We start from the raw sequence: 20531 nt of genomic DNA, 5'->3' as shown, positions 1-20531 counted from the left end.
TCAAGTGTGATATGTGATGTAAGTGTTGAGCGGCGAGACCCTCCGTCTGTGATTTCCGCCCGATCAGCTTTACAGTACGTCCCGTTCTCCACCCGCCGCCGCCGCCGCCGCCGCCGCGCATCCCCACGCGCCCACCGTTGGCCTCGGTTGTGTAAACCTCTCACGTTTGCCTCCCGGGCCGCGAACGAGCCTTCACGCAAGAAGCAACGTGACGATTCGACTCCGGAGGTAGAGAACGGCATACTGTACATGAGGCCTTTTTTTTTTTTTTTTTTTTTTTCGGTGACGCAGAACAGACAGGAAGGGAGTCGGGGGTATCTGAGTGGATGGGAATCCCTGATCGTGCCGCGCATGTTCTCACCAGAACTAGAAAGATCGAGGGGCGGGAAGGAAAAAAAAAAAAAATAGAAAAAGGCCACTTTAACAAGCCTCCTGGGGTTCCGTGTGCCCGGTTTCCTGAGCCGGGAACAGCTTGTCTAATCTAACATGCATTAAAACCCAACACAAACAGGCTCTTCTCTTCTGTCGACGCGCTCTCTCTCCACACCCTCCATTGTAAAGGACGCCACGCTCCGAAGGAAATCTTGCAGGACGTCTGGGCGTCGGGGTTTCGAGCCATCGCTGACTCCCAAAGTTTTTTTTGCAGAGCTTTTATATCCTCAGGTTGCTTTGTACCATCACACTGATGAAGTCCTTGCACCTACTGTGGTTTTCATCTCAGCAGCAGTTGACACCAATGTATGGGCAGACAGGACCTCGCAGATCATCCATCTTGGAGGGTGTGTGTTTGTGTGTGTGTGTGTGTGAGTAGATTAGAATTTCAGATCACGTGACGCGCCACTTTCGTGTCTCCTTTTAAGAAGAGGAAGCGGCTCTTCTTGAGAATTGCCTTTTTTTTCTGCTCTTGCTCCACTCAGATTAGATCAGACTGCCTCTGCGTTTGCTTCTCCTTTCGAAGAAATAGACGTCTGCGCCGGTGACAAAGTATTTGCTGGTTCGGGGAGTTTAATATCGTACTTTTTGGCATCTGGATCCCCTTTTAGTGTCTGAATCTGGATGTGGACTGGAGTTCCTTTCACACACACACACACACACACACAAGGCCTGACATTTTCTGTCTCAGGCAAGGCAGCGGGGGCGGGGGGGGCGCTGGGTGGAGTGCACAGGAAGTAGGACATGACCCAAACACCAAGCTGCCTCATTCTGTTTGTTTACAGAAAGCAGACCCTGTCCGGCACACAGAAGCCTACGTCGTTTTTTTTTTGTTTTTTTTTTTTCAGGTCACAAGAAAGGGACTCCAGAGATATTGATTCCAAATTCAATTTTGCCTGCGGAGGAAAAAGTGGCCGAGGGATGACATTTTGCGCCGAGGGTGATGTCCGGGTACCGCCGGACGGTATTTCCAATAATCCCCGCCGTCACCCGATACTCCTCTCTAGGCCGTTCCGTGCCCTGAAGCTACATCCACCCCCACAACCAGACCTTGTCGATACCGAAGAGCGATACTGTCGTTAAGTGCCCCCTGCTTAATGACACCTCCTCTCGTCCAATCGGATGCTTCGACTATTAAAGAGAAGAAATGCACTCGCGAGGAATGCAGGGGTTACAGCGTCGGACGGCACTGACCTTTTCTTCCTTCCCTTTGGGCTGCTCCATCAAACCCCATTACGCCGTTTCTCTTGTCTCACGTCAGTCAGAGTCAACGGTGAGAACAGAATCGGTTCTGAGAACCGGCAGAGTGAAATTCCATCTACGCTCATCAGCACGGCGAGCACTCTGCTAATGTACCCTCGTGTTTTTCTTTCGTATAATACCCCGACCGGCCTGTGACGAAATACGTTTCTGCTGACTGCGGTACGGCCAGATGAAAACATGGGTGATTTTAGTTTGGGAGGAAAAGTCCGGAACCCACTTGCGAAGACCTTAAAGGGCCGACTTCACCCGGCTGTCTGGGCACAGCAAGCATACCCTTCCTTTCGCTTTAATTGGCTCAGCGCTCAAAGGTGTCAGAGCGGCGGGTAATTCCTCAAGTGTTTCCGCCATATTTGAGCATCCGCTCGTGTCAAGGTTCAGCACCGTATCGCGGCAATTAGCTGTGCGTCGGTGGAAGCCGGGGGGCTGAAAACAACACGGGGCTCTGGTGCGGCTAACAATCAACACACTAAACGTTCTCCTTGAGGCCGTTATTGATCCAACTCCGTGAAAATATATCTACCGCTGTGTAATCTGTAATTATGATGCACCAGATGTAGCTCATTAACATCTTTTATGCCTCTGCTTCCGAGGGTAGCTGACAGGAAAGCGGATCTAGTTAAACAATTCGTCTCAGGTAAACGACAACTTTCGGCTGGAGGGTTTTTTTTTTCTCTTGACTCGACGGCGACCGCGGCCCTGCGGTCAAACCCGAAGAGCGCGGGCAAATAATTCAGGATGTGGTCCGTCGCTACATTCGACTCGATCGCCGGGAAAAGTGACGGAACTCCGTGTCCTTTAAGATCTCTGCTGTCAGCTGCCGTCGGCTCCTCAATAATTCAGGATTCTGGTTTTATACCGTCTCTACAGAGAAGATGTTCCTTGCACAAAAGTGGCTCGAGAGGCCTTGTGGAAAGAACACGGTCATGTAATTGAAGAGGAAACGCTAGCGAGCGATCGGATTACGACATCGGTGCACGATTCGATTAAGCCTCACTTCGCCCTTTCCGTTGATACACAATGATTTATAACCCTCAACTTCCTGTCTTAACCGCTGTGTGTTCGGGGCGGCGGTGACTCAGATAGAAGGCCGGCGGTTCGATTCCCAGCTCCTGCCGTCCGCACGTCCGAGACCCTGAACCCCCAATGCATGAATACAATTCAGCATGAGGTAGGTCTATGAGTGGAGGCCATTCGTAAGGGTAATGAAATTAATCACATTATGGGATGACACTGATCCATGGCGAGTATCGCGGCGCCGCAGCGCTACGCCCTCCGGCGTTCTTCACCTCAGCCAATTCCCAATGCAAATGAGTTTGGATTAAATTACGATAAACATGGCGGTGGTGTAATTCAGCGTCCGGGGACATTTGCGCGCACCTTCCTCGGGTTCCATTAAAACAACACGGACGTCAGCGGGACTGTAATTTACTGCAACCACATTAATCTCACTTATCACCGCCGGGTCTGATAGGAGGGACTGACCGTCCCCTATGATGCATCATTTGCTGGCAAACTGCTCCCTGGGAGTTCTGCTGTCGAAGCTACTTGGGGCAGGTTGAGCATAATTAATGGAATATCTTGCAAAAAAAAACAGCAGCCATTTTCCAAAGTACAGGTTAGCGCTTCCGCCTCGCAGCGAGAAGATCCCCAATTGAGGCGTCTCCATGTACCTCCCGTGTCGGCATGGCATTAATTTGTCCGGATGTGTGAACGACAGGTCTCTTACGTGCCCTGTGATTGGTCCAGATCTCGCCCAATCACAGCCGGCTCCGGCACCGCCGCGACACCGAGCGCAGGATAAGCGACGGAGATGACGAATGAAGATTAATGGGTGGTTTCAGGTTCGGGGTTCCTCGATATGAGACGCCTCTTTGAGTTTTTTTTGGACCCCATCAATCAGTTGATAGTCATGTACATTTGCATTTTTTGGGGGTTGAATTTGTAATGATACATAGAACATCTCGTAAGACGTACATGAGCAGTTGTTCCCTGTAGTTAAAGGTCAAATCCATCTTTTCTTTCCTGGGCAAAGCTGTACCACCGCTAGAAGCCTGTGTGCCGGTACCCTGCAGCTTTAAGACTTGCAAACAATTCCCAATTCAATCACGCAGCCTCTTTGGCGGAGCTAAATACTAATTTGTGAAAGTGTTCCAATCGAGTGCATCGCAGTTGCTCGTTAGGTGCATTGTATCGCGGATATACAAGACGTAGAGCCATAAAGTTGACATGTTTCATAAAGCAAAAGCAGATTAACTACAGTCTCCTCTTGTTTTTCGGTGGAGAATAACAACCCTGAGCATCAGCGCCGCCAATTAGAGTCGCCCCGTTCCAGAAAGCGAAGGGGACCGATTTGGAGAAGTAGAGCCTTCCGGAAGCTGGAATCAAATAGCTTAATCTCCCCTCTTTCTGCTTGTCTTGTTCCCATCAGGAGCTCCCCCCCCTCCCCCCGACCCCCCGGCAGCCGCCATGTGAGAGGCGTCCGGGCGAGCGGACGATGCCCACATCCAGCTGAAGCTGTGCCTCCCTTTCCCACATGCGGACGGGAAGATGACTATCACCAGCCGGCAGTCCTTCAATGTCCTGACGGTCATCTTCCTCCTGCTGTCCACCGCAGGTCTGCTCTGTTCAGTGTGTGCTTATCAGTGAGTCCGCCAAAGTTCAGCCGCTCTCATTCCGGGACGTTCCCGGCAGACGTTATCGACGCCGGATGCGATAGGGCCGGTTTACCGTCCGCAAATGTCTCGCCTTTTTTTTTTTTTACTTTAATGGAGTCATCCTCGTGTGCCATTTACCCGAGTAAACAAGCCTCTCCGGGGACGGGGACGGCAAGCGAGGCCGGAGGATAGCAGCTCGTCCGATGGCCGGAGGACACAAGCAGAGTCGGGGGACTGCAAATATTTACTGACGCACCAGGAGTTGGCAGGGAATGTCCTAAAAAGACACTCAAACGCGTGCGAAAAAAACTTCCCGGCGCACGAGTCAAAGTCGTCCAAACAGACACGTTCCATTAAACACTGCATTTGTTAGGTTCTTTTTGCAAGGACACCAGGTCCCGCCCATCGCTCGCTCATACAATCATTCGGCGGCGGCGCGAATAGGGGAATTTAACCTTTGACCTCAATCACAGGACCACACATCGAGATGACCCACCATCAACTAACCTGGTGAGAACCAAGGCAGGAGAACATTGAGAGAATGCAGAGAACCCGGCCAGGAGAACATGGAGTCATGCTGTCCGGGGATCTGACAGCATCTTTGTTTGTGATCTGAAACAGACTCCTCCGCATGAGTTATGAATGTTACCGCGGTTCTGTGAATTATGGGGTGTCCTCATGCAAGAACGAGAGGGAGGAGGGGGTTTTTCGGTGCAACCGAATCGCCAAAGTTTCAAAGGGTGTGACAGAAAGAGGGCGGGTTGCGAGTGCGATTCCCAGGCCGCTCATCTGAAGAGCCTCCCCCGGACCTCTGTGGAATACTCACCTTTAAAACCTGTCGGATGATTTAAAAGGAAAGGAAAATCTTTAACGTGCACTTTCGACGATGAGCGCGGCGGCCCCTCCTCGCCGCGGCCGCTGACCCTCCTTTATGCTCGCGGATTTATGGTCCGGAAATAACCTGAGCTAATTGTACGGCCTCTTGGACCCGCTCCCAACTTCGTAACGCCGATGTGAAGGTCACACCCAGAGACTCCTGCCTCCATAAAAGACGCCCTTGACGTCTAATCCTTCCGTCCGTCCCGGAGCCGAACGAGGCCGGCGGACGGGAAGCTAGCGGGAGAGCGCTCCCTCTTTTCAAATGCTAATCAGCGGTATCTTTAATTCACGGCGCAGCTGAGAATTAATTCACTGTATGTAGCGCGCAGCTTAAATCTTAAGGTCGGTATCCCAATGTTTTATTTAAATATTTATTTTTCCTTCAGTCGGTTGACTCAGCCGCTCTGGCATCGGCGGCGGCGGCGATAAGAGTTCCCTTTCGCCCACTCAGCAATGACAGCGGGTACGACTGGATAGTGAATCGCGTTACATCCGGGAAGTGGCGAACAGATCCTGCTGAGATCAGTCACCTTGAAGCAGATCTGATTGCAGCCCTTCTCCTGGGTCAGGGTCCGGAGGATCCAGGGTCCCGACCCTCCTCAGGCCCCGTGTACACGGGAATGCTCCATTTCTTGGCCGGTCGATCACCTCTGTGCACGCCAAACTGTAGAAGACACCATGAAAGCTGTAGCACACATGCTAGGCCATTAGTAGCTGCGTGGAGATGCTACCTGTCTTGGCGGCATACAAATGTAGGTCCTACAGCGAGTGTCAACAAAGGAGTACTCGTACGGACCGACAATGCAATGCAGTTACTGCTTCCGGTCACCCGAACTACCTCGGGATGATGTGGATCCACACTTTGCTGAAGAAGCACCGCAAGGGTCGACAGAGCGAGGAGCGCGAGCAGAACTCCCGAGTGGCCATTGTTGTTCTGGTCGACCCAACTATGCATAGCAAGTAACTACAACCGTAGTGAGCACGCTCGTTTTGCATTTTCCCCGTCTCCATGGAGACAGAGACGGAGGCATTTTCAAATCTCTGCGCTCCGGAGCCGGTTTCCTTATGCTTCCGTTTTCATCCATCGCAAAAGCGTTCTCATTCTCCTTCTCCATCCCTTCAGGCAGCGTAGACTTCAAATCCATGCAGGTGATAGACGCCTCGTCTCTAAAATGCACCAGAGGTTGGTTGCAGAAGTTGCCATGGTGATATAACCGGCTTTTAAAAAAAAAAAAAAAAAAGTAGCTCACCTTCTTGCGGTGGCAGATCCTGTTTTGAAGCTCCCGCTATCCGTCAAACCCACGATAGAGGGTAGAAGTGCATCGTGGCCATTATCAAGACTCCTCAAAGTGATTAAAGAATTACTAATCTGGTATTGTTAGTCCCATGCAGTCGATGTCTGCGATGACAATTTCAGTCAATACAATGACATTGCAAGGTAATAGCAATTTTATCACATCATACTGCTGGGGTTCGACCCTAATCAAATAATCCGGTACAGTCAGAAGCGCAAACAGACGGAAGTACCTCAGGGTTCTGGAGGTGTTCCTTTCAGCAGAAACCCTTTGTCCCTTGCGTCGTGGATTATTTTCCAGTTGTCGTGGAACCATTCTCTGGCATGCTGAAAAGTGGTTCCCAGACAGGGGCCGCGGACAAAGAATCTCATTTCAGCTCCGTCCGTCGCCCCAGTTTTTGTTGTCGGGTTCCGAGTATAACAGTGCTCTTTCCTTTGCCGCCGCAGCCCTTTCAGCCCACTACCGGGTGTGCGAACCCTACTCTGACCACAAGGGGCGCTACCACTCCGGCTTCCACTGCCCGCGCCTCTCCGATAACAAGACCTACATGTTCTGCTGCCATCACAACAACACCGTCTTCAAGTACTGCTGCAACGAGACAGAGTTCCAGATGGTCATGCAGGTCAATCTCACCACAAACTCAGACGGTTACGCACACAAGTAAGTGATTTGACCAGGGATCGGGAAAACTATTCTAACGTCCTGTTGATGTAGCGGATAGATGTGTGTCGCAGTGCTAGATGTTCCCCTTTCCGGAGCTCAAATGGTTGTAAGATGAGGTTGCACTTGAGATCCCAGCTCAATGTGGGCGACCTTCTGCCTCGACCGACTGGGGTAGAAAGAAAAAGTGTAACAGAGATGGAGGGGGAATGGGCAGGACAGCCACAAATGACCTGTTAGTGGATACATGCCGCTCGCTAAAATGCTACAGTAATAGCTTTAATATTCATGAAAGATGTCACAACGGTGGCCACGCTCCCTGAGAACCAGTCGGTTATGGTTTAGATATAGGCAGGTGATTGGAAACCAGAAGAAGAAGCAAGGAAGAAGCCAACAAACTGTTGGCGAGCTAGGCTAGGCTAGGCTAGCTACCTGGGCTAGGTATGTATTCCCCAGGGCAATGACGTCCGCCGTCTTCACTGTCACCGCGATGATTCCTCAAAATCCTTCCAGGCAACTTTGGGCATGACCTTTCGTCAGCGGCGGGACGCAGGAAAACAAAGACACGTTCACCCCTTGCTGGGTGGAGGCTTTAGGAGGTGTAAAGGCCGCGGACAGATGGGCCTCCTGGTCTGCGGAAGCGCCTCTGTGGGAGGGCTTGGGAACAAAAACACAGCTCTCGGCATGAACGCCCTCCCAGCATGCCCCTCGCACAGCTCCTCCACACCGCCCGCAGCAGGTTATGATATTTCCGCTTTTGCCATGTAGCCTGTGGGGACCTGCTCTCATCCAGGCTCACTGGTTGCGTAGGAGGGGATGATGGTTTACACCATGCAAGTTAGCCCATTTTAGCTCTACGGATCCAAGCTGCATCTGGATTACCTTCTGTTAGCATGACCGCTAACACAGCGCAGTCAGGGGTTGCACATGTCTGCGGACAGCGCCTCGGTTTTAAGCAGGGGTTTAAAACCTCCCTTTTTGAGGAAGCTCATTAGCATTAGCCTAGCATAGGCTCAGTCTGCTAAGCGATATCCCATAATGCATCCCTCTCAAACCACCCAGTCTTCCTATCCCATCCACACATGATAGTTACCTTCTCCCGAGTCAGGCTTGATCTACCGTGACATCTCGCTAGGCGTCCATTTTTATTTCTTTCGTAATATTTCAGCTATTATTGTGCCATTTCAGCCATTAGCATGTAACTGTTAGCACTACTGCTATTAGCAGAAATAGATCCGTGGTGCCTGTCATTCCCAACCCTCAAACCCCCTATTTGTAGCCCAGCCGTTCGAGGCAGAAGGCCGCGCCTGCCGAGCCTGCATCCAGAGCGTGCTGAGTTTGTTTTGATTGGCGTTTAATGTCCTAATCATGAATTCACAGATGAAGGGATGGAGGAACCCTCCAGCCGAGGGGAGCGATGCAATCACGGTAATGGAGTAATAAATAGATAATAATACTGACTGAAGCGGTAGGGGGGGAGGCTTCATACAGGTGGATTTGTTTACTCTGTGCTGAAAAAGAAATTACACCTTAAATCAAAACCGGTCGTACAATTTTCACTGAGTTTAATACGCTTGATTTCAGCTCTGCACACCAGCCTCACCCCCGGGTATACGTTCATTATCTGTAACAAATATCCTGCAGTCGGAAGGGGGGGCGGGGGCTCACCCTGGAGCAGCCAATCCCGGGGACTCGTTAGGTCACATGACATAGAAACATGCAAACAGTCACTCATGCGCATGTTGAATAGCAACATACAACTACTGCCCCCTCAGACATGGAGAACATGGAGACTCCATGCAGAAGGCCGTCTGTAGGACGCTAACTAGCTGCACCACCAGGGGTTTACACTAGAGTGAGGTGAGATGAGCCCAGGTTGGGACAGAAGGGGTTAAATCTGCAGTGACTCTGCATTCTGTGAAATCCTATCTGAGGTGGAAGCCGGTCTTTCTCTCCTCGCCGGCTTTCACGGGTCAGAGCTTTGTTGCAGAGCGTCCTACTGGAGAAGAGCGAGCCAGAGCGGATCCGGACGGATAATCGATTGCATCTGCGCTCTGCTCCGGAGGTAGCCGTGTTTAAATGCTGGAGAACGTCCTGCGCGGTGGTGATCGATCCTTTCCAAAAAAAATCCCCCTTCCCCTTCTCGGGCCACGATACAAATAAGCGCTATGGAAATACCGGGGGAAGCGGGAGATGTTTAGCTGAGGGGGCGCTAGGCGCTCATTTGGGAAGATTGTTTATTCAGGAAATAAACATCACATTTGCACAGAGGGGTACTCGATCAACAAGCGTTTCACTCCGGTGCTGTAGATCTCTACTACTTAGCAATAACACATTTTCTGGGTCGTTTTGCTTCTCCAAACAAAACGTCGAAGGACGGTATCATCAGCGTATTAATCGCCATTGCATCGCCATTAACATCGAAAGACGTTATTACAGCGTAACAAGAGTGTAGTAACGTTTATTAACGCCTGTTACTGTTTTTTTTTTACTCCGTTCACCCTGTCACGTCCTTCCCTGTTTACCCCGGGCAGTAACTACACCGCCCTGATCGGGGTGTGGATTTACGGATTCTTCGTCATGGTGCTGCTGGCGCTGGACTTCCTCTACTACTCGGCCATAAACTACGAGCTGTGCCGGGTGTACCTGGAGAAATGGGGCCTGGGGGGCCGCTGGCTGCAGAAGGCCCGGAGCCAGTGGCACCGGTCGGCGGCGGCGGAGGAGGCCGAGGCCCCGGCGGTGGTCCCTGGCCACTACCAGCCCAGACACAGCCTGCGGGGGGAGAGCCACAGCCCCACCCTGCTGCCCTCCAACACTTCCAGCGCATGGTGAGTCCACCTCCTCCTCCTCCTCCTGGATCCACACAGTCTCGAACATCCACGGGGCATCTGATTGTCCGCAGGCATGGACAACAGGGCAAATGGTTGTAAGTCTCGCGATGACTTAAGGTAGGGTTGGGCAAACTTTTTGGCTCAGGGGCCGCATTGACTTTTAAAATTTGACAGGTGGGCCGGGTCAGCACAAGATACAATACATTCAAAAAAAGAAAAAAAAATGCATTTGTTAACAGCACATTTGGGACTCATCTTTTATTTGCTTTGACCAGCATGGTTTCGAAGGCTCTGATGTTTACTTGCATTTCATGCCCTGTGCATAGTAAAGGCTAAATCACAAAGCCAATCCGTGTCATTCAACTCAGGAAAATTCTCCAAAAATAAAATAATCTGCTGTTTGAGCTGCCACATTCTTTGATCCAATCATTCAATCATTCACATCAAGTATGAATTCTGTACCAATCTTTGCGGGCCGGATTAAAAAGACCAACGGGCCGGATGTGGCCCGCGGACCGTAGTTTGCCCACCCCTGACTTAAGGGAACAGTTGTGTGTCTCAATACGAGGTGTGAATGAAAGGATGAATGGTTGTATCTCCCTATGATGTGTGGAAGAGAGAATAGTTGTAAGGCTTGGTGTGACAAGGACAAGCCAAACTGCTCAAGCAGTTGACAATCCATTAGAGGTCATGTACCCCACTGTCTCCTCAATGTTTACTTGCCGCCGCGGAACGAGCCAGCAGAATATTTCAAGCATACTTCTAAGTCCCCCATCCGAATCGTCATGGTAACTCTCACAGGGGCACCTGCTGGGCCGCTCGTTATGAGACGCTGAAATTTTTACGTCCTTCCTCCCAGCAGACATTGAGCCCCAACCTGGGCAAACCCCTCATTCTTTACGCATCCAATCCGTCATCCTGCCCCAGGTATGAGGCCCCAGGTCTCCGTCATGGGTTTTGACTAACGGCTTGCAGAAGCTGGACTCTCTTCTGGGCGGGTAACGAAGCCGGGGCCTCCTTATTAGATGTTTAGCCGACAGGATCCATCCATCCTCGGCTGCCGAGGTCGACCCCTGACGGCAGCCGTGGAAAAAAAAAAAGATGGCACTTCTTTAAGGGGAAAATGATGGCCGACGAAAGTGGGCCAAGAAAATGAGGCTGCGCTGAGTTATGATAATTCCTTCCTTTCGGCTGTTTGCATGAATGGCTTCCTTCCGATGAAGAACGTACCATAAAGGCAGGGAAGGAGCCGGTTCTCAAGGTACGAGTCCTGGGCAACAGCGGCGAGGAGACGCTGCCATCGACCGGGCAGCAACAGATCGGTCGATAGGTGCCAGCTCAATGAATGCCGCCTTCTGCCTCGACCAGAGAGAGCTAGAAAGCATTAGTGGGATAGAGACATCAACAACAGTAATGCTAACAGCTACAAACTAATAACCAAGATGATACAATACAATAGCAACACAATACAATGTTCTTCAGACATACTTGTGGCCTCCTGGCAGTAGATCAAGCCATGCCTCCTGGGAGCTTGTGAAAGGAGTGAGCCCAGGGACTCGGGAGAAGCTCGGTGGAACATCTGCGGGCCAAATGTGAACGAAGCGTCTAAAAACAGCCCTCTTACACAGCGGCGCAGGAATCCTAGCCGCATGGTCCAAGTATGAGGCCATTTCCCCGCCATCGCACGAATGCTTCTTAGTGTAGTGCTACGTGAGCAGAGGGGGTACGTGCCTTGTAGGGGGTCCAGGATGGGGGGGGCCCGCTGAGAACATTACTTCCCTTTCGTTCACCTCTTCCTTGTGCAGCAGATAGAAAACACGGAGACGGTACCATCTATAAACCAGGGGGTTCGACCAAGATGCCCATTTTGGGATGTACGTCAAACCCTGCATGTACAAGTTCTCTTTAGTCTGGATCAGTTGACCACTTTCTGGTGTGACTTGTAAGCCCAACCTAATGTCCACGGTGGTGCCTCCATCAGCACATGGGGCTAAAGTCCTTGTTCCTGGACGGTAGTCCCCTGCAGTGCAGAGTGTGGGGTTGGTTTGGAAACACTGTTTGGTTTGGGGACGGCACAGTTATGCGGTAGTTAGCACCTCCACCTCACAGCAAGAAGATCCCTGATTGGGTTGCTCCGAGTTCCTTAGAGACCAATCCAGAGGTGTAAATGAGAGGATGAAAATTTTTATGTCTCGATACAACGTGTGAATGAAAGGGTGAACAGTTGTAAGTCTCCGTTTGTAGCCTTGTGATTGACAAGTCCAGGGTGAACCCTTCCTCTTGACCAATGACAGCCTAAGTCGGCTCCACTCCCCCCGTGACCCTGAGTACAGGACAAGTAGTAAAGTAATGAATGAATGAATGGTTGGGGCGTGGCGGTATATCATTGGATGTCCTCCTCCTCTCAGTCCCGTCACATTTGTCTCAGATTCTATTGGACGAGGAGACGAGTGTTTGGTGTCGTCGGTCCAACGCCGGTCTGGTCTCCACTCCTGATCGAAAGTGACTCTGGAGCCGGCACTTTAATCATGTTCCATCCCTTCAGTTACTGATCCCGGATATTGGACTCCGATGATATTCCTGTTTTAAGACTTTATTAAATGCGGCGGCTGGATTTTTTTTTTTTTGTTATCTGCCTCTAATTATATTTCACTCGAAAATTCCACTTTGAAGCGCAACAGACTTTGATGGATGTTTCACCTGATGGCGAAGAGGCCGTTCTTGAGATCTGAGGTGAACACGCATGAGGAGGGACGTGGTTACGGACGTACAACATCAGGAATACCTCGCGTTTCTTTCGGCAGCAAACCATGGACCTCTTTGAGCATTTGACAAATTGGGCTCCTTGTTTTTTTGTACCCGACACTGACCTTCTCTTGGGGGACCAGGAGCGTGGACCTAGCTTGGCCGCTCTCAAGTGAGAAGGTTGGTTGTTTTTGACTAGAAGGATGTCCCCAGATGAACAGGAACGGCGTGGAATCCGAGCTGACCCGACGGATAGACGGCGTAATTGTGTCATCACGTGACGAACACCGGCCCGGGATGAACTCCAGCCGGCTGGCATTTGCAAATGAGGAGCTGCAAGATCAGCGGATAAATATTTTAAGGGTCACAACCTCATTAAATGACTAATTTTGTCATAATTTGATCCGTGGCGGGGCGGCTGGGGTTCGGCCGGTGCAGCTGGTGGCGGCTCCTCCTGCGCTGTGGTCATGCTAGCGCCTCACTCGCCTGCTCTGCTGCCATCAGTATGGAAGTGGGTGTGTAAGAATGGGGGATGGTGGAGACCATTTCCCATCTGGTCTAATGTCCACTGGAACAACCATCGCTATATTAAATTGGCACCCAATCACAACCCAGTCGTCTGATGAATCCTTCCATGTGGAGCAGGTCTTGACCACACCCTTCAGGATGATCTATAGAAACCCAACATTCCCCCAATGTGGGCGGCCTTCTGCCTCGACTGGTTGGGGTAGAAGGAGGGACAGAGTGAGAAGGAAAGCAGATGTGTGATGGAGACAGAGGGGGTTTGAGGGTTGGGATGGACAGGGATAAATGATCTCTTGCTAATAATAGCAGTGTAGCGTTAACTTAAAGCTAGTTAATGTCATGCTAGCAGAGAAGGATGCTGTTGTTTCTGTGGCAGCTTCATTTGTCAGAGTGTGTGTTCTTGCCTTTATTGGTTGGTCCGATGCGCTTGCCTCCTCGTAAGTGTGTCGTCTTTGTCGGATGTTTTCTCGGTAAAAGCCCTGTCTGAGCATCGAGCTGAAACTCGCTAACGCGCTAACCTTGGGTTTCTTCTCCTCTGGACAGAGTGAAGCTGCAAGTGGACAAAACAACAATACAAACAAAAAGAAGAGTAGCAACACATTGTTTCCTTACGCGACAAAGAGGACCGACCTCTGGACTACAGACATGACCCCACCGGGGTAGCCATATTGTAGGAGTCACTGCGCGGTACTACTGCCCCCTCCCACCTGAGCACAACACTGGAGGACCGACTCGGTGGACATGTCAAAGCAGAAGCGAGCCACGAGGAGAACCAGAAGGCTCCTGGGCGTCCTTTCAGGAACGGCTGCCAAGTCCGGGGGTATCCCAAACAAATCCGAGCTGAGCCGGACGGACTGTACCTGTGATGGCGTGCTTGTTTGTTTTTTTTGTTTTTTTTCTAAAGCTCCTCTTTCTAGACTTCAGATGTTTATTACACTGCTGTGTCGGTTTGTGTTTGGTAGCAGTTAGACACAGTCGTGGGTGATCTATCTGGTGATTTATTTATGTGAACTAGTCAGAGACATATATGGGTGGTTTACATTTTGGGGGACGCGGCCGCTTAGGACGGCGCCGAGCACCGTCGCGTAGAGTAGTTTCGTTTCTTGCCGAGTCCAGTCCGACTTGTATCTGCGGCCATGTAGAAAAACGTCTTTATGAACTCTTATGGGTCCAGTCTTTTTCTGCAGAGCCAGTGGTTTGTCTTTATCGTGACGTGTCTGACGAGGACATAACGCCATACTAATGTAGACCTGAGGGTTTTTAAATTAGGGTTTATCTTGATTTCTTATCGTGGTAGCGCCAGTAATAACAAAAGGGTCTTTGCTCCCGACAAGATGTTTCGCCCAAAGCATTAAGGAGGATCAGGGACACCTTCACCCCAACACTGAACCGGAGGCTATGTCACGCATCAAAACCATGGCGACCCTGAAACCGTTACGTACCGGGGCTAATGTGTGTTGGTTGCCTGGGCAACGGCACAGCTCAAGTAGCAATATGATGCTAAATAGAATATCCATTTGGTTTCTTTGTACAAAGTCCTTAGCATCCCATGCCGGTAGAGCAATGAGAAGCAACCATAGATTAATAGGAATAAAATACAGAGCATCAAAAACCCCTCCGCACCACCACCACCTCCCCCATCGCCCCCACCCAGAGTCAGCAATAATGTACAGTAGCTTAATAAGAGGGACGATGTGGCCTGCAGAAGTCAGAGAGGGCAACGCATGGCGAGCCGGGTATTCACCGGGGTGGAACGCCAAAGCTTTACATTCGGCAAGACGGGGAAGCCGGTGAGACCTTCCTGCCTGGATAATTAGCTCCCGTCGGGGAAGGTGTCAGACGGCCCCAACGGTACAGCCTACTTCTTCTTCTGACGCACCTTTCCGATATCTGCTCCAAGAAGCCATTGGTCTTCACCGTGCAAGATATGGCCAAGGATTTCAAGACGCTGTCACTTTCCACCTTTTCTTGCGGGGTTTTTTTAGCTGACAGCTTAAACCAAGACGGTTACCACTTTGCATTCAGTACGTGCGGTTGTCTTGACAACCCCGGCACAAAAGCTTTACATCCTGTTTATGACAACTTGATCGCTACGATTAAACGTCCGCGGAGTTTTCCAATCAGCCGATGGACATGCCGGAATAAACTTTTGGCCACTTTGCACCTTTTATAAGTGCAGTTTACAATTTCAGTTCAATGATTTTGAAAGGTGCTAGCGAAGTAATTACAGCGTCGCGCCTGAAGAGGCGACATTGAGTCACCGCACAGAGGAAAGATTAGCGGCTCGCCTCAGAGCTACCCGCCATAAGTCTGAGCTCCCTTGCTGTTTCTATTCACAGAATGACTGTGGGCCCACAAATCATTAGGTTCCTCATGCTAGGGAAGTTAGCGTTTCACTTTTAGTCTCACAGGAGTGGAGCATCACAGATGCCTGCTAATGAGCTAATGTGCCAAGGGGAGTGAAGAAGACCAGGCAGTTGCTTGTACTCTTGCTGACCCTTATAACTTAGTTATTTCAGGGAGTGTGAAGCTGGAGAGCGCCAGTGTCCCGTGTTAGCTTATGCTAATGGAACAGAACACTAGTATTGCCATTGAAGAAAAAACTCAGGCAACTGATTGGCTTACGTCATGGCAGTCAATATAAAATGTCGAGTTTTCTGGACGATTGGATTGTGACGGAGGTCCGTCTGTCGGGACTCATCAGTTCACCTTTTGTATCCTCAAAGGGGGTTTCAGGTGTGTGTAGTACCTACCAAAAAATATACTTATTTTAACGGGAATCAGCTAGCGACCAACAAGGGGACCAGGGTAACACAACTTAGCAAGGCTAACATTAGCAGCTAATGTTAGAGTATCACAATTCATCTTCATCAACAACGCTGAAGAGCCATGAGTTGCCTGGACAGGTGTTTGTTGGGGACCGTGAACCCAGTGAGCATCTCAGAAGACCAGGATGAACGGAAATGTTCCGTTGGCCCCTTGTTGACATCTTGAAGAAGCGTTTGAGGGTGGTTTGAAGTGAAAGATGGGGAATACTTGGTGAGTGATGAGGAGGTGCTACTAGGAACTACAACAGACAGGAAGCTAATCGAGGAGATGTTTGGGACGTGTGCTGGGGACGGGAAGAAGAAGGAAGCTCTGGAAGCCAGGTGTTTCGGTACTCCGGATATTCTTAAAGATTTCGTCCAAAAAAACGCTGTCTTGACCGCCGCGAACGGTTCCGCTGGAACGAGTCTCCGCGATTGTCCAGCTGGAGACGCCAAACGCTATAAATAGCTCCTCCAAATGAGGCCGGACCCGAGGGGCGCTCCGAGCGGGGGGCCTGTCAGAGCCACCCTTCGTTATCAGCAATAATATTCACATTTGCTGAGTCGTTGGCGCAATTAAATCCCGGTAGTTGAGCTTTAATTGCAGTTGTCCCTGCGATCTGCCCGGCGCCACAACTCTTCAAAAAGCAGGCGGAGCTTTTTTTTTTCTATCCGCCAGAGATAATTGACCCGGGGGGGATCGGCTCCGGCTCCAAATTGCGGCCTTGTTCGCTCGCTCTCCAGCCACATCCCCATCCCCAGGGGCCAACGGGGACGGAAGGGGGGTTCTTTCTGGTTTTAGAGAAACCATTTTAATTAGATGCCAGGTTGGTTGGGGGGTGGAGGGCGGGGTCACCCCTCTGCATCTGGGACGTCTTAGCAAGGCAAGGATTGTCCACTCTCATTGACCGCACAATAATAATGATAATAATAATAATAATAATAATAATAATAATAATAGTAAGTATTATTATTATTATTATTATACATTATTATAATATTATTAATAATAATAATAATAATAATAATATATTATAATTATATAATAATAATATTATAATATATAATATAATATTTTATATATATATATATTATTGTTATTATCATCATTATTATTATTGTTATAAAATATATTTAATATATCATCATTATTATTATTATAAAAACAATGGTCTTTCCAAGGGAAAACAAAGAGTAGCAGGGTCCTAATTGCCCCTTGACTCCTCCAACTGGCTCCAAAAAAAAAAGGAATGATGGGATGGGGGGCACACGCATCTGTCTATCCAGGTCGTCATGGTAACAGTGGCCTTACAGTTGAATGCCCAGCGCGGGAGCTTTGTCGCGGTTGATACCTCACGTTCGGGGGCGGGCGGTGGCGGTGGTGATGGCGGTGGCGTTCTGTCTAAGGTACGTGTTTCCTGCTAGATGGGATGTCCGGTACCGTTTTTTCCGATTGTTATTGCACTTGTTGACTTTGTATTGTCGCCACAGGGAGAAATAAAGTTCTATCTTTTCCAGCGTGTCTAACTCCCGTGGCGTTGTGGTCCTTCCTGCGCTAACGGGTTATCGCGATGCCATAACACATCAGTTCATCTCACCCACAGTTTGTACACGAGTACTTTCATCCAGGACGAGGTAGCTGATGCGAGGTTTCCACGACAACACAAGGCGTCCGCCATGGCCAGAGATGGAGACGTGAATCTGAGCTGGTCCCTGTGCGCTCTGCTAACAAGGTCCTGGTGCGGCGCCCCGGTCCAATCCCCCCCTTCCAACCCCATTCCAGCTCTTCTTGTCCACGGATCTCCATTACTCACCATTTAAAAGCCGTCGTCTCGCCTTCCACTTCCTCCCGCCGTCTCACATATTTCCTGCATGCATTTATCTATTAAAACTCCATTAGGGCCCGGTATCCGTTCTATCCGCTATTTCCACGCCGACATTAAAACCCATTTCAGGCGGATATTAAAGCTATTGCAACACGGACACAAATATATTTGAGTTGTTAGTATTTGATTCAAATGAAAGGATGATGGGATATTTGCTGAGTGCCAAGCTGATGTTCCAGACAAGAATCCTGAAAAAAAGCGTATTTTCTAACACATTCAAACCAATTGGTACGAACCTGTGCCATATTAGTGGCATACATATTAACAACAATAACAAACGCTGGGATAAAAATTGTGAAATCCCGTGAAGAAGGGGGCTGCGGATGTTCTATATCTGCTTTGGCACGTTGCAATACCCAGTTTTCAGGCTATTAATAATCAACTCGTAATATAATGTTCAGAAAACCGCAATTATAACGCGTTCAGACAGTGTTATTACATATTAAAGGTTTCATTCGTAGCCACATAAATAATGTCGGTCACTACATGATGAAAATCCACCCATTATGGGCCTCCTTCCTTTTCTTATTACTGCCCATCGGAATCGGGAACCAAAGAACGCAGTCAAACTTGAACACATCACCGTGGACAACCGTGTTGGACATTAAAAAGATTATAGGGCGACACAGCGGTACGGCGGTTAGCGCTTCAGCTTCACAGCACGATTCCCGGTTCCAATTCCGACGAGGGGACCTTTCTGTGTGGAGTTTGCATGTTCTCCCCGCGTCTGCTTGGGTTTCCTCCCACATGCAGCAAAAAACATGCAAGAGGTTAATTGGAAGAAAATTGGGAAAATTGCCCCGAATGGGTGAACGTTGTCTTTCTTTGTATGTAGAGCTGCGATTGACTGGTGTCCACTCCAGGGTGTAACCCCACTATTTTGCCCGATGACAGCTGAGTGCAGGATAAGTGGCAGAAGATGGATAGATAGATATATAGCTCATAGGATATTTTGGACAGATTCGTTTGATATAATCATGGTTGAAATAAAATAAGCAAAAAGAGTTTTTTCCTGATGAAATGTTTTATTTGCAGCCATTACGTCAAAAATATGACACTCCAAATGATGCATCACCAGTGTCTACTTTCCCCTCACCACAAGGCAGGAAATGAAATTAAGGCTAATTGGTTTATCCGTGGTGCAACATTAGCTTCCCTCCGGAATTACAAGTGAATTTGCCCGGGGTCTGTGCACGTCTTGAAAATTCACAGCATTCACTCATTCATTCGTTATTCCATACAACCATCTATCTCTACAATCCATACCATAATTTTGGGCCTCTCGTTCACACGTTCCTTGTCGTCCCTGCCCATTTCAGCCGATCGTTGGGGTCGGGGATGAAAGTAAACCCAGCAGTTAGTTTGAATTCATGATTTATTACATGAGTACCCGTCGTCGCCGTTTATTTTTAGTGAAGTCATACGCCGCGCTCTCGGTGGGGGAAGGAGGGGGGTAGTCCCTCCCTCGGGGTAACTCTGATCCCACAGATGTCCTCAATATCTAAAATACAACATGCTTTTTTTATTGTCTTGAAGATGCTAATATGGTAATAACTAACTCGCCAAGGTCACGTCGGAAAATTCTTCTGATTAAAGAGGGGAGAAAAATTGTTGATAATTCATCATTATTAATAATAATTATGATCATTAATCGATTACAATTGAATTAAAATATATAAGTGAATTAGACCAAATAGCACAATCAAGTATATTAATTGATGAGAACGGTGGGAAAATTGAAAATAAATACATAATTTATGTTCATGCATATGCTCATCCACATGTATGTGGATACAGTTATGAATAGATATATTTTTAAGTGTGTGTAGATACATAAAAAAACATATATTACTATAGATATTTTGTTGATAGATTGATTAGATATGAATTTTATCGTATGCATAAATGCATTATTTTGTTAAAGCAAAAATATACGTGTATTTATGTATGTGTGTATCCATATTGATTGTTGTACAGTATATTTTGTAGATTGACTTGCTCACACACCAAAACACAAAAAAGCTAAAATAAGAAAAAAAAAAAATAAAATTGAGAAAAAAATAGAGGAAAAACAAAATAAGATAAAGGAAAGAAAAAAAGAAAAAACAGGGGAAAATGAGAAAAAATAAAATAAAATAAAACACCTAAATCCTCATAATTATATCACAGAATGACATAAAATATTTGATGGTGATTGAATGTAACTGTACAATCTTTCTAATTAAAAGATGATTAACACTTTAAGATTATCACACGACCAATCACAATGCGACCCCGAACGCATCATGGAGCTCGGTGACCTTTAGGGGGCGTTCCTCCGCAACTCGCTTGACCGACGCCGAGGCTACAATTTGGTTTCCATGGCAACACAAGCGCAGACATCCTTGATCAGATCTTTGCATCTCGTCTTGGCGGAGGGCGAATAAATTGTCCCGCTTGAATGTCAGCAGGCGTGCGCGTGTAGTTGGAAGTAAACAACCAGGAATAGCAAATCATTTGCATTAGTTTATTGCATATTTATAACCCTTGTTTTACAACACGCCACGGGAGCCCA

At 48.7% G+C, this 20531-nt stretch overlaps 1 protein-coding gene across 2 annotated transcripts; it reads left to right on the top strand.

Annotated features, from left to right (window-relative positions):
- Positions 1-4155: 4155 nt before the first annotated feature.
- shisal1b (shisa like 1b) lies at positions 4156-17618 on the top strand. 2 transcript variants are annotated; one of them, XM_086149415.1, is made up of 4 exons: positions 4156-4309; positions 6970-7183; positions 9718-10011; positions 13828-17618. In XM_086149415.1, coding segments are annotated over exons 1-4 (576 nt in total). In that variant the 5' UTR covers positions 4156-4242; the 3' UTR covers positions 13829-17618. The 2 variants fall into 2 exon arrangements, with proteins under 2 accessions (XP_086005541.1, XP_086005540.1); XM_086149414.1 differs by lacking the exon at positions 13828-17618 and having other exon boundaries at positions 9718-10015.
- The last annotated feature ends 2913 nt before the right edge of the window (positions 17619-20531 follow it).

This window comes from Fistularia commersonii, chromosome 7, assembly GCF_037954325.1.
Source record: "Fistularia commersonii isolate RoL2024-O1a breed Wild chromosome 7, RoL_Fcom_v1.0, whole genome shotgun sequence".
NCBI classification, from domain to species: Eukaryota; Metazoa; Chordata; class Actinopteri; order Syngnathiformes; family Fistulariidae; genus Fistularia; species Fistularia commersonii.
This window is presented reverse-complemented; position numbering and strand designations above follow the sequence as displayed.